We start from the raw sequence: 13270 nt of genomic DNA on the forward strand, positions 1-13270 counted from the left end.
CTGTACCACCAGGGGACCTGAGTAAATAAACTTTGAAGAGATAAACATTATCTTTAGCCAGCACAATGTAGTTACATTTTAAACCTATCTCCATAGTCATAAAGTTAGTAAACACCTTCATAATATTATAGGCTCTATATCTAATCAACCAATACAGAATATTATTTGCAATAATATTGTAGTTCATAAATTAGTCTCTTATCTGTCATAGACAGGATGACAGTAAGGATAAAACAGAATTCACTGATTTGTTTTTGTTTTATTTTGTTCTTTCATTTATTTTGAAGTATTTACTTGCCTCTTTCATTTGATTTGGTCGGCCTTTTTTTAAGTAGATTTATTTTTTAATTTATTATTATTATTATTATTATTGCTTTTTAGGGCTGTACCCGCGGCATAGGGAGCATCCCAGGCTAGGAGTCAAATTGGAGCTACAGCTTCCGGCCTACACCACAGCCACAGCAACTCGGGATTGGAGCTGCATCTGCAACCCACACCACAGCTCACGGCAACACCAAATCCTTAACCCACTGAGTCAGGGCAGGGATCGAACCCACAACCTCATGGTTCCTAGTCAAATTTGTTTCCACTGCGCCACAACAGGAACTCCTATTATTTTATTTTGTTTTTTTTAATAGCCGCACCCCTGGCATATGGAAGTTCCCAGGCTAGGGGTCGAATCAGAGCTACTGCTGCAGGCCTGCACCACAGCCATAGCAATGCCAGATCTGAGATGCATCTGCAAGCTACACCACAGCTCATGGCAACACCAGATCCTTGACCAGCAAGGCCAGGGATTGAACCTGCATCCTCATAGATTCTAGTCGGGTTCGTTACCACTGAGCTACAACGGGAACTCCAGCCTTTTAAAATAGGAATCAGAAAAGGTTGAGATGCCAAAAATGGATGTTCATTTAAGCATGAAAGGACAAGGGAGATTCAGATAAGGGGAACTGGAGCATAGGATCAGCAACAAATAAGCTAAAGAGAGATAAGGTGAAAAGGGGACCAGCATGTTTTCGACAACATTCCATTGGGCTTTGCTTGTCAAGTGGAATGAATGCCCGTTGATGAAGCTGCTGCCTCATCAGGAGTTTCTCTGTTCCTGTTAGTTTGTCAGGCCCTGGTTTTAGAGAATCACAAAAAGTGAAACAATTGAACATATTTTTTTTTAGGTGGTTTATTTCATGAAGTTTTCTCTAAATGGGTGTTAAAGAGGCAACCTGTCCGTTAAGGCTCCTTCTTCACAGTTTAATAGCAGCTTCTATAAAGTCAGTGTTCTGTAGGAGATTTTGAATCCTATTAATTATCTTCTCAACCACCCAAGTGTGCCTAGTGACTGGGGAGGCCACTGGGGACCAGAACAATGATTAATTAGACTGAATTTTCTCTCCCTATTTTTCTCCATCTTTATAGATGGGTTATGATAAGTAAACTCTGCTGAGTATGTTGTTTCAGGACTCACTTTGGATCAGGGAGGGCTGCGGCATAATAGAGCATTTGGAGAAAAGTAAGGGGGGGTGGAAGACCGGAAATCACCCATTGTTTTAGCGCCCTGTCACAACAGCCTTTACTATACCCATTTTCTTCTAGTTGTCGACCATATGCATCACATAGTTATAATAGTATGTATGAAGAGTTTTGTAACTTTTTTTTGTCCACACCCATGGCGTGCAAAAGTTCTGGGGCCAGGGATCAAACCTGTGCCACGGCTGCAGCCCAAGCCACAGTAGTAACAATGCCAGATCCTTAACCTGCTGTTCCACCAGACTCCAGAAGTTTTGTATCTTTTTAAAATTTAATATTATGTCACAGTATTCATAATTATAATTTTTAAATCAAATGTGTGGAGATGAGAAAATATTAACTAATTTCTTTTTTCCTCCCTCCGTCATTATTACAGCTGCAGGGACTATCTTATACCTGTTCCTGCTACTGTGATCTTCACCTTTTTAATTATTTTCTTTTTAAAAAAATTTTTTATTACTCAATGAATTTATTACATTTTTAGTTGTACAATGATCAGCACGTTTTTAATTATTTTCTAAAATTAAACTTCAAGGAATGGAATACTGGGTCCATGGGTGTAGACATAGCTCCTCATATATATTGTCAGATTGCTTTACAGAGAGATTATATAAATGTAAAAGTATAGTAATGTTGGAGTCCCCTTGTGGCTCAGCAGGATAAGAACCCAACTAGTATCCATGAGGATTCGGGTTTCATCCCTGGCCTCACTCAGTTGGTTAAGGATCTGGCATTGCTGTGGCTGTGGCGTAGGCCAGCAGCTGCAGCCCGGATTCAGCCCCTGGCCCAGGATCCATATGCAAGCCCTAAAAAGACAAAAAAAAAAAAAAAAAACCTTTAGAGAAGCACTTTAAAAACTAATCAGAGGACTTCCCGTCATGGCAAAGCAGTTAGTGAACCCAACTAGCATCCATGAGGACGCGGGTTCAATCCCTGGCCTCGCTCGGTGGGTTAAGGGTCCGGAGTTGCCGTGATCTGTGGTGTAGGTCGAAGATGCGGCTTGGATCTGATGTTGCTATGGCTGTGGTATAGACCGGCACCTGTAGCTCTGATTCGACCCCTAGCCTGGGGACCTCCATATGCCGTGGGTGTGGCCCTAAAAAGACAAAAAGACCAAAAAACCCCAAAATTAATCAGAACTATACAGTTCAGCTTTTAGCTCCACCTGCTATTCTTCATCAAAACAAAGCTGATATTTGGCTGATACGTATCAAAACAACTGTACTGTTACATGTGGCTGGCTTCCTTTCTGAATATTATATCTTACGTATTTAGAGTATTATTCTTTTTTTGGGTATTGGTCACACCCATGGCATGCAGAACTTCCCAGCTTAGGGATTAAACATGCTGTACAGCAGTGACAGCACCAGATCCTTAACCCACTGAGCCACCAGGGAACTCCTAGAATATTATTCTTGCATCAGACATTTTCTTCTGCTAATTGTTTGTTTAATGGTTAACTAGAATTGCTAAAAGCACCTGTGTTGATTTTTTTCCCCTACAGGCACGTGATGGCCACGCCACTTACTTGAGATTTATAATCGTTTCAGCCTTTGATCACTTTGCATCTGTGTATAGTGTTTCTGCAGAGGGAGTAACAGTCTCAAATTTTTCTTAATAATTATAGTGGAATACTCTTCACAATTTTTTAACAATATATTTATCTAAACATGAAGCCATAATTATTAAAAGGATTTGTATCAATCTGTTTCAGGTTTTATTTATTTTCTCTTCAACATTTTATAGGAATTTGATTCATCAGTCAGCAGTGATGGCCAACATGTAGGCTATAAAAAGCTTTTGCTTTAGTATACAGCTTAATCAAGGAAGTGACTGTACCTACAAATTTAACTGATAATACACTGTGTTGCCACAGCATCTAACATGGTGCCCTATGGATATCAGTGCTTTAATTTTTTAATTTATTGATTGATTGATCCAAAGGACTAAATGAGCAGTATGGACAGTAAACAATATAGAAGTTCCAAAAGTAGGAGTTCCCGTTGTGGCGCAGTGGTTAACGAATCCAACTAGGAACCATGAGGTTGAGGGTTCCATCCCTGGCCTTGCTCAGTGGGTTAAGGATCCAGCCTTGCCGTGAGCTGTGGTGTAGGTTGTAGACTCGGCTTGGATCTGGCATTGCTGTGGCTGTGGTGTAGGCCAGCGGCTACAGCTCCGATTCGACCCCTAGCCTGGGAACCTCCATATGCCGTAGGAAGCGGCCCTAGAAAAGGCACAAAAACAAAAAACAAAAAAAAAGTGTCCTGTAGGACAAATCATTTAATTTTTTTCTTTTAATTTTGTTTTGTCTTGGTTTGAATTCAGAGAAGAGTTAGGGAACACATAATCTTACTTCCCAGAGACAACTGTTATTGATATTATTTGATTATATTTTGGGAAGGTAAGGAACAGTCTAGGACAGACTGGGAGGAAATAAGACGTCTCTGAATATATTTTATTATACAACTTGAATTTGAAAACGTAATTAATATAATCAAAAGTTAGAATTAAAAAACAATTCCAGGATTTCCCGTTGTGGCACAATGGAAAAAAACCCAACCAATATCCATGAGGATGATGGTTCGATCCCTGGCCTCGCTCAGTGGGTCAAGGATCCGGCATTGCCGTGAGCTGTGGTGTGGGTCATAGATGCGGCTTGGATTCTGCGTTGCTGTGGCTGCAGTGTAAGCCGGTAGTTGCAGCTCTGATTCGACCCTTAGTCTGGGAACTTCCATTTGCTGTGGGTGGGGTGCAGCCCTAAAAAGCAGGAAAAAAAAAAAAGGCAATTCCAAAACATTGAAAATAAACAGAAATGCATGAATCTGACTTTATGACAAGTTGATAAAGTAAACACACAGGAGGTCTCTTACAGCTGCTGTAATAAAGTACCTCAAACTTGGTGCCTTAAAACAATAGAAATGTTTTCTCTCATAGTTGTGGAGGCTAGAATTCAGAAATCAAGGAGTTCCCATTGTGGCGCAGCGGAAACAAACCCAACTAGGAACCATGAGGTTTCGGGTTTAATCCCTGGCCTTGCTCAGTGGGTTAAGGATCCAGCGTTGCCATGAGTGTGGTATAGCTCGCAGATGCAGCTTGGATCTGGCATTGCTGTGGCTCTGGTGTAGGCTGGCAGCTGTAGCTCCAATTAGACCCCTGGCCTGGGAACTTCCATATGCTGCAGGTGCGGCCCTATAAAGACAAAAGACAAAAAAAAAAAAAAAAAAATCAAGGTGCTGGCACTGTCTATTCCTACCAGCGTTTCCGAGGGAGAATATGATTCATGCCTTTCTCTTAGCTTCTGGTGTCGCTGGCCATCCTTGGCATTCCTTGACTTGTGCAATCACTTGTGGCACCATAGCTCCAATTTCTGCCTCCAGCATCATATGGCATTCTTTCTGTGTATCTTCACATCATCTTCCCTCAATGTATGTCTGTTTCTGTGTGTCTTCTCCTTTTCTTAAAAGGACACAAGTCATTGAATTAAGGGCCCACTCTACTCCAGTGTGGCTTTATCTTGACTAATTACATCTGCAGTGACCCTGTTTCTAAGTAAGGTCGCATTCACAGCTACCAGTTCAACCCACAAGACAGTCTAAGTGAAACATATGTGATATTTAATTTTATGCATCATATTGATTGGATCACAGTGCCCACATCTTTGTTCAAACATTATTCTGTGTGAGTATTTTTTGGGAGATTAACATTTATATTAGCGGACGGTGAGTAAAGCAGATTGCCCTCTGTAACATAGGTGAGCCTCATCCCTCGGTTTAAGACCTTATTAGAACAAAGAGTGACCTCCCCTGGGCAAGAAGGAAATTTGCCAGCAGATGGGCCATCAGACTGTACTGTAACATCAGCTCTTCCCTGGGTTTCTGACCAACCCTACAAATTTTGAACATGCCAGCCTTCATAATCACATGATATTTTCTGATAACTCATTCACCAGTCTCAGCATTCTAGAAAGTATCGAGAGGGACAGCCACAGTGTACAAACACTTTGAGCCTCTGCTTATATTGTATTTGCCATCCTCTTGTTTCCCAAATCAGGTCACATGGCCAAGACCAGAATCAAAACAAGAGCGGTCTACCCAAGGGCATAGGTACAAGCAGATGTGACTAAATTGCGGGGAAGGGGGTTGGGAGTGGTGTCTATTACTGCTAGAATCTACTACAATTAAACACTGTATGCCTTCTGGTGTGATGCAATATGAAGCACATAGACCAACCTATGAAGTACTCTTGCCAAAATTACTGAGCCTGAATCAAATCAAGATCTAGAGTTATTTTTCATTTTCAGGAAATTCAAGGGAGAGAGGAACAAGTAAAATGACACCACAAGGAAGCAAATAGACTTGTAGCCATTAATGCTGCTCAACTGAGATGCCCAGATCTCTGCCCTCCTGCCCATGGTAAGAGATACTTCCTGGCCTTCTTTGTTTGGGTAGGGCCAAGTGACCAGTTCTGGCCAATGAGATGAAGGGTAGTTTACTTCTAGACCGAGCAGTTAATTTCCTGATAAGAGACCCTACAGAGCTCTTTGCTCTCTCCCACAGTGACCAGCAGCGATGTTCTACACAGTAACTACTTCATCATTCTAGGTCTGGGAGTGAGACTGATGATAACAGATAGCAGAGCTCCTAAGCTGAAGTAGACGTAACTGTTTTAAGCCATTGAGATTTGGGAGTTGCTTGTTACCGCAGCATAGCCTAGCCTATCCTGACTGATACTCAGACAAATCTAGAAAGTGCTTCATCCTACAGGACAAGTGGCCTGGTTTCCTTAACAAGTAAGGGGCATGAAAAATGTTAAGGAAGAAAGGCTTTGGATTCTGATAATTTGCTTACCAAAATTTGTTGCACAAACTTACTCATGGAAAGGTAGCTTTTAGATAAGTGGGAGAGTAGAAAAGACACTTCAAGAGTAATGTTGGTGCCATCCGAGACATGAAGGTGAGTACTCAAAAAACATATTTAGAAAAAACACACACACACACACACAGCAGAACAATGGGAGAAAAAAGAATGTATGCATGTATGTGTAACTTGGTCCCCATGCTGTACAGCGGAAAAAAATTTTAAAAATAGAATTAAAAAAACATATTTAGGAAGTGATGAATATATATGCCTGACTAAGGCAAAGAATAAGACTAAAACTACATTAATTATAGTCAGATCACAGAGAGCCTTTAATGCTTTCAGATATTTTCCCATAACGCTGAAGCCATTTAAGGTTTTCAAGAAGGAAGGTAATTTAGCGCAATTGTGTTCATGTTCAGTAAAGTGAAACGCTGAGGATTTTCTTTCTGCCAACTTCCTCAACTGGAATGTCAATGATTCTTCACGTGAGAAACACTGTATTAAGGCTTACAGATAACTGAAAGGGATCTCCAGAGGTTATCGGACTGGATTTCCTTAGCACAGGCCTAGTCAATTATCTCTAAGTCTTTTTTTCTGTTTCTCTCTTCTGTGAATGCAGAGACCAGTGTCTCAGTGCTGTGCTCATAATACCACTTTATGATATTTGAAAAAAGCATCCTTCAACCTTCATTTTCCCAGGCTTTAAAAATTCATGTTCACTTGATAAAACCACACTACGTTTCAAGCAACAGATATAATAGGAGGTGGCTTTATCTTTTGGTTTTCCCTCTTGAACCCCGTGATGGAGGTTCCCAGGCGAGGGCTCCAGTCGGAGCTATACCTTCGGGCCTACGCCAGAGCCACAGCAATGGGGGATCCGAGCCACGTCTGCGACCTACACCACAGCTCACAGCAACACCAGATCTTTAACCCACTGAGCAAGGCTAGGGATTGAACCCGCGTCCTCATGAATGTGAGTCGGGTTCGTTAACTGCTAATCCACCACGGGAACTCCCCCGTCATCTATTTTAAGTCTCATTTGTCCCCAGTTTGCTTCCTCTCTCCCTCTTCTTTGGCCTTTGTCCATCTACTCACTAACTCCTGGCTGCCACTGTGCTGTGTGTGCACAGATCTCTGAGTGCTGTTGCCTCTGCCTGAAGACTCTTTCCTTAGGTAGCTGTACAGCCAGCTTCCGCATTTACTTCAGATCGTGACTCAAAATCTTGTTCTCGGTGAGGCCTTCCTCACTGTACCTAAAATGATGCTCTCTTCTTACCCTCACCACCAGCCCCCCACCCCAACCCTCCCGCCCTGCCTGTGGGATTAGGCAGCTGAGGTAGCCCCCTCTGTGTCCTGCACTTCAAGCATTCTTGTACTTTATTCCTCTTTTCTCACTGTCACTAGAATTCACCTTAAATTCTTTTTTTCCTTTAATGATATCCCAAGCATGCTATGAAGATGAGAGCAGAGCAACCTCCTTCAACTGTGATTCTCTTGGGTAGGGAGCTCAATTGAATGAATTGCCTTGGCCCCCATACCCTTTTGGGGACAGTTCCACAGGACAGGGAGTTTTGTTGCTTTTGCTCATGACTATATCCTCAGACCTAGAACAGTGCCTGGCACAGAGTAGGAGTAGATTTTCAATAAATATTTGTTGACTAAACAAATGAACATTGTTCATTTATTTGTATGTCTGTATCTCTTTGCTGTAAAATCCTTGAGGAGGTTTTTTTGTTTTTGTTTTTGTCCACACGTGTGGCATATAGAAATTCTAGGGCCAGGGATCAAACCCACACCATAGCAGCAACCTGAGCTGCAGTCGTGACAACACTGGATCCTTAACCTGCTGAGCTACCAGGGAACTCCTTGAGGAGTTTTTAATAAAGTTAACAAATGATATGTACATCTTTGGATTACTGTGGGCCGTTGCCTATCACAATAAGGTTAAATCAATATTTATTTAAAGGGGTGGATTAAAGGGGTAAAATATAATAGCTTTTTAACCATGTACTCAAGTAAGGTAAAGAAATATTATACAGATGAAAGTTGTGTCTATTATTTATTTATACTAACTTTTTAAAAAAGCACTGCTTTGTGAGTTTTATCTCAGGCATCTTTTGGGAGCTTCACCTTCTAGGTGATGTTCCAACAGCACTTTGTAGCTTGACCCTGGTAACAAGCCTTTTAAAAACTAGTACTTAGCATTGTGCATCAAAGTGTTAAACATGTGTTTAGCCTTTGACACATAAATTCCACTTCTGAGAATCTATTCTAGTGAAATAATCAGATAAGTGACAAATAAACAAAATTTGTAGCAATGCTGTTTATAAGATGGGAACCTAGAAGCAACCATGCATCTCCAAATTAGTTAAGTATGGTATATACAGACATCATAGATCATATTAATGGGATATAAATCATATATAAATATAGAATGGTTACTTCTGATTAAAGATGGTGGCGTTAAGGAATTTTTACTCCATCCTCTTTGTGTGCGTGTGTGTCTTTTTAGGGCCGCACCCACGGCATATGGATGTACCCAGGCTAGGGGTCAAATCGGAGCTGCAGCTGCCAGCCACAGCCACAGCCACAGCCACATCCACAGCCACAGCAACATGGGATCCAAGCTGTGTCTGTAAACCACACCGCAGCTTTCAGCAACACTGGATTCCCCAACCCACTGAGTGGGGCCAGGGATCAAACCTGCATCCTCCTGGGTACTAGTCGGGTTCTAGCGCTGAGCCATGATGGAAACTCCTCCATCCTCCTTCTTCAACAACAAGAAAAGATTATAAAGTAAAAGAAAAAAGTTTTCTCTTCAAGAAAGTATTACAGCCTCTAACTGGGAGGCATACTCGCTAAGTACTGTGAGATCAGAATTTGGTGAAGGAAGAAGCTGAGAACCAACATGCTCTCCCAGAGCTAGACACTTTCTTAAACATGTCACGGTTCCAAAAGCTTTATCCAATAACCTTTGATCAGATTGAAGCGATCTTGGTCTGCCGGCATCTTCAGGAGGATGGAGAATGTCCCCATAGGGCTCTGGTTAATGGTTAAACAGCAGGGGAGATGGAGCTGAAGGAGAAACCAGGCCGGATGCACAAGAGGAGACTGCTGGAGGTAAAGCATGATGAAGGTCGTGTCTTAGATGGCTCAGGCTGCTCTAGCGAAAGACCACAGACTGAATGGCTTAACAAATCTTTCTTTTCTCACAGTTCTGGAGGGCAGTTTCTGCGAGTAGGAGCCTGGGTTTCCTAAGCCTCCTGCCAGGCACCTAAGGCAATGTCTTGCATTAGCCAGAATGGGGCTCAGACTCTGACATAAAGCCAGGTACCACAGAGGGCATTACTCCTACAGAACAAGTGAACTAAAGGTAAATCTTCCCATTGCAAGCAGACAGACTGGCTGTGAGGAAGAATCTTCTTCAAATCAGTTGATGTTCGGAATGCAAATTGTACTCGGAGTGGGACAAGGCATAAACAAGTTTCTTTCACTTGCTCGCACTTTCCAATGTTAGCCAAGCAGAACTGGTTCATTCCTGGTAGCCAGACCCAGAGAGGTCCCCTTCAAAGAGAAAAGCCCTTTCTTCATCATGAATTAGAGCTGAGTTCAAACTGCTTGCAATCTCCTGGGCAGGTTCTTTTTCCCACCTTTGCCCAGGTTATTTAGTTTACTTTAATACCCTTCTCAGAGTTCCCGTCATGGCTTAGTGGTTAGAGAATCCGACTAGGAACCCTGAGGTTGCGGGTTCGATCCCTGGCCTTGCTCAGTGGGTTAAGGATCCGGTGTTGCCATGAGCTGTGGTGTGGGTCGCAGATGTGGCTCAGATCCTACTTTGCTGTGGCTGTGGTGTAGGCCAGTGGCTACAGCTCCGATTAGACCCCTAGCCTGGGGACCTCCATATGCCACAGGAGCGGCCCAAGAAATGGCAAAAAGACCAATAATAATAATAATAATAATAATACCCTTCTCCTTTCCCAAGCTCTTCACTGCCATCCCAGATTATACAAGTACTAGGCATTCTTGAAGACCAAGCCCAGAGGCTACCACCTCCACAAAGCTTTCCCAGACCCACTCCGCTCAGAGGGATTGCTCAATCCTCTGTGTTCTCTGAGCTTCACAGTTCACCTCAGCTCTAACCCATCATATTCCACCTTGAATTATAGTTATTACAGTGTATATCCACCCCCAACCCCCTCCACCCCAGGAGGTTAAGCTGCTGGAGGCCAAAAGCTGAAGTTTGTCCATCTTTGCATCATCACTCAGCACTCAGAAAAGTATCATGGCTCAGGAGTTCCCGTTGTGGCTCAGCAGGTTAAGAACCTGACTAGTATCCATGAGGATGTGGGTTCAATCCCTGGCCTCACTCAGTGGGTTAAAGATCCAGTGTTGCCATAAGCTGTGGCGTAGGTTGCAGATGTGGCTTGGATCTGGCATTGGTGTGGCTGTGGTTTAGGCTGGCAGCTGCAGTTCCAGTTTAGCCCCTAGCCTGGAAACTTCCACATGCCGCAGGTGTGGCCTTAAAAAAAAAAAAAAAAATCACTGCTTAATTAATGTCTGAAGCATTACACTGAAGAGAACTGGACTGGGATGTTTGAGATCTATTTTCGCTTTCTATTATTTGTTGAGAACTGGGAGATGTCTATGCATTTATAGACAGGAATTGAAGGACCATCTGAGAAGTGATTCAGAGGTGCGTGGCCTTGTACTCTGCCTCCTTCTATGGAACTTAGCTCTTCCGAAGGACAGTGTTCAGATGTGCTTTAGCCCCAGCATTTCACAGCTACTAGTCCTAGGTGTACCCTCACAAACTCACGCCAGTATTGGTCAGTTGCCTTGGGAGAAGGAACTTTTATTTAGTGTCCCTACTATCCTGTATTTTTTCCATCCCTAAGCCCTAAAAAGTGGGCACAAGGAGGCAGTTGTGGAACAATAATGATGGTAGCAATAACATTTCAATGGCATTTTCTCCAAGCCAGGCATAGTTCTTGAGTGCTTTACTCATGAATCCTCTGTGGGGTTGGCCCTGTTGATGTCTTTCTTGTTTGGTAGTTCAAGATACCAAAGCAGCCTAACCAAAGTCATACAGACAGCAGGCAGCAGAGCTGGGACTCTGGTTTGAAGTTAGAGATTGGGTTTGAATCTCAGCTTGTTCCTTACTGGTTCTGAGACCTTCCACAAGTTACTTAATTCTGAGCCTTAGTTTCCTCATCTGTAAAATGGGGCTAATAGTCTCCCCTTTGAGATATATAGAGATTAAATAAGCTTACATATCTACCTGTGCCTGATAGATGATTAATGATAATTGTTTTTATTATTAGCTTTTTGTTTTCGGTTTTTTGTCCTTTGTCCTTTTAGGGCTGTACCCGCGGCATATGGAGGTTCCCAGGCTAGGGGTTGAATCGGAGCTGTAGCCGCTGGCCTACGCCACAGCCACAGCCACACGGGATCCAAGCCACATCTGCAACCTACACCACAGCTGGCCTCACTCAGTGGGTTAGGGATCAAACCCGCATCCTCATAGATACTAGTCTGGTTCGTAAACTGCTGAGCCACAACGGGAACACCTGATAACTGTTTTTTAAAAGAGTAAATAGCAACATTAATAATAACATGGAAGGAGTTCCCTCTGTGGCACAGTGGGTTAGTGATCTGGTGTCTCTGTGGAGGCACCGGTTCAATGCTTTGTCTGGTACAGTGGGTTAAGAATCCAGGAGTTCCTGTCGTGGCTCGATGGTTAATGAATCCGACTAGGAACCATGAGGTTGTGGGTTCGATCCCTGGCCTTGTTCAGTGGGTTAAGGATCCAGCGTTGCCGTGAGCTGTGGTGTACTTTGCAGATGCGGCTTGGATCCCTTGCTGTGGCCCTGGTGTAGGCCGGTGGCTACAGCTCCGATTAGACCCCTAACCTGGGAACCTCCATATGCCGCGGGTGCGGCCCTAGAAAAAGACAAAAATTAAAAAAAAAAAAAAAAAAAAAGAAGAAGAAGAATCCAGAGTTGCCGCAGCTGTGGCATAGGTCACAGATATGGTTCAGATTCTATCCCGGGGCCTGGGAACTTCCATATGCTGCAGGGGCAGCCAAATGAAAATAAAATAATAACATTGTGGCAGCTAAGGCAGAGCCAGGGAGAATGTGTTTTCATGTTGGAAAAATGTCTCCCAAGTCCATTCTTTTATGTCATATTGTGGAGGTAGTTTGATTCCAGTGTGAACATACTCTAGCAAGGAGTTCACAAGAATAAAACCATGTTAGACAGGTAACACATCGAAACTGAATGTTCTTCCCACCCAAAGAGGGCCTGCCAGTACACGCTATTTTTACTGATCAGATTCCATTGGTCTATAGTAAAAGATAGAACAGGCTGACACAAATTAAGAAAGATAATGTAAAGATCACACTGAAGCCCTCCAAAATAGCCTGATACATTTTAATCATTCTGTATTAGCTTACTGCATCTTAAAACATTTCCTTTCAAATCAAGTCACAGCCGTGTGTACTTTAGGCTGTGGCCGTCATAAACAAATATGAAAAGAAGCAGAGTTAAAACAGATCAATACCAATGGTTATCCATTAGTCTGATGTAATCTAACATAAATGACCATTAGGAGACTTGGGAAGGAAGTGGAGAAACAGAATTTCAAATATAAGCTTCTGTATAACTGAATGACAGCTTTGTAGTGACCGTTGTCTAGTTCGGTCAAGGGTATACGGGTTTCCCGGAACCAGTGCTCCTCCCAGGTGACTCTTGATAAGTGAAGACAGTGTTAGTTTTCCAGGGACAGTGAGCCAGGCTTCTCTGAAATGTATTCAAAGGTGGTAAAGAGAGTACCCTCCTCTTCTGCATTAGAATTGAAGATATGTCGCCATGGAAACTCACCCC

The 13270-nt window shown here is 42.8% G+C and overlaps 1 protein-coding gene across 9 annotated transcripts in view; it reads left to right on the plus strand.

Moving 5' to 3' along the window:
• HSPB11 (heat shock protein family B (small) member 11) overlaps positions 1–13270 on the plus strand; it is a 58538-nt gene that overhangs the window by 24376 nt on the left and 20892 nt on the right. For 5 of the 9 annotated variants that reach the window (XM_005665411.3, XM_003356458.4, XM_021096610.1 and 2 more), the window contains one exon: positions 3032–3231. The exons of 3 other annotated variants lie outside the window; for them this stretch is intronic. In XM_005665411.3, the coding sequence (XP_005665468.1) occupies positions 3032–3145 (114 nt within the window). In that variant the 3' untranslated portion in view covers positions 3146–3231. Of the gene's footprint in view, positions 1–3031; positions 3232–5827; positions 5940–13270 lie in introns of those variants that run through there. One more of the 9 variants, XR_001309433.2, reaches the window with a different exon arrangement.

This window comes from Sus scrofa, chromosome 6, assembly GCF_000003025.6.
Source record: "Sus scrofa isolate TJ Tabasco breed Duroc chromosome 6, Sscrofa11.1, whole genome shotgun sequence".
Classification (NCBI taxonomy): Eukaryota; Metazoa; Chordata; class Mammalia; order Artiodactyla; family Suidae; genus Sus; species Sus scrofa.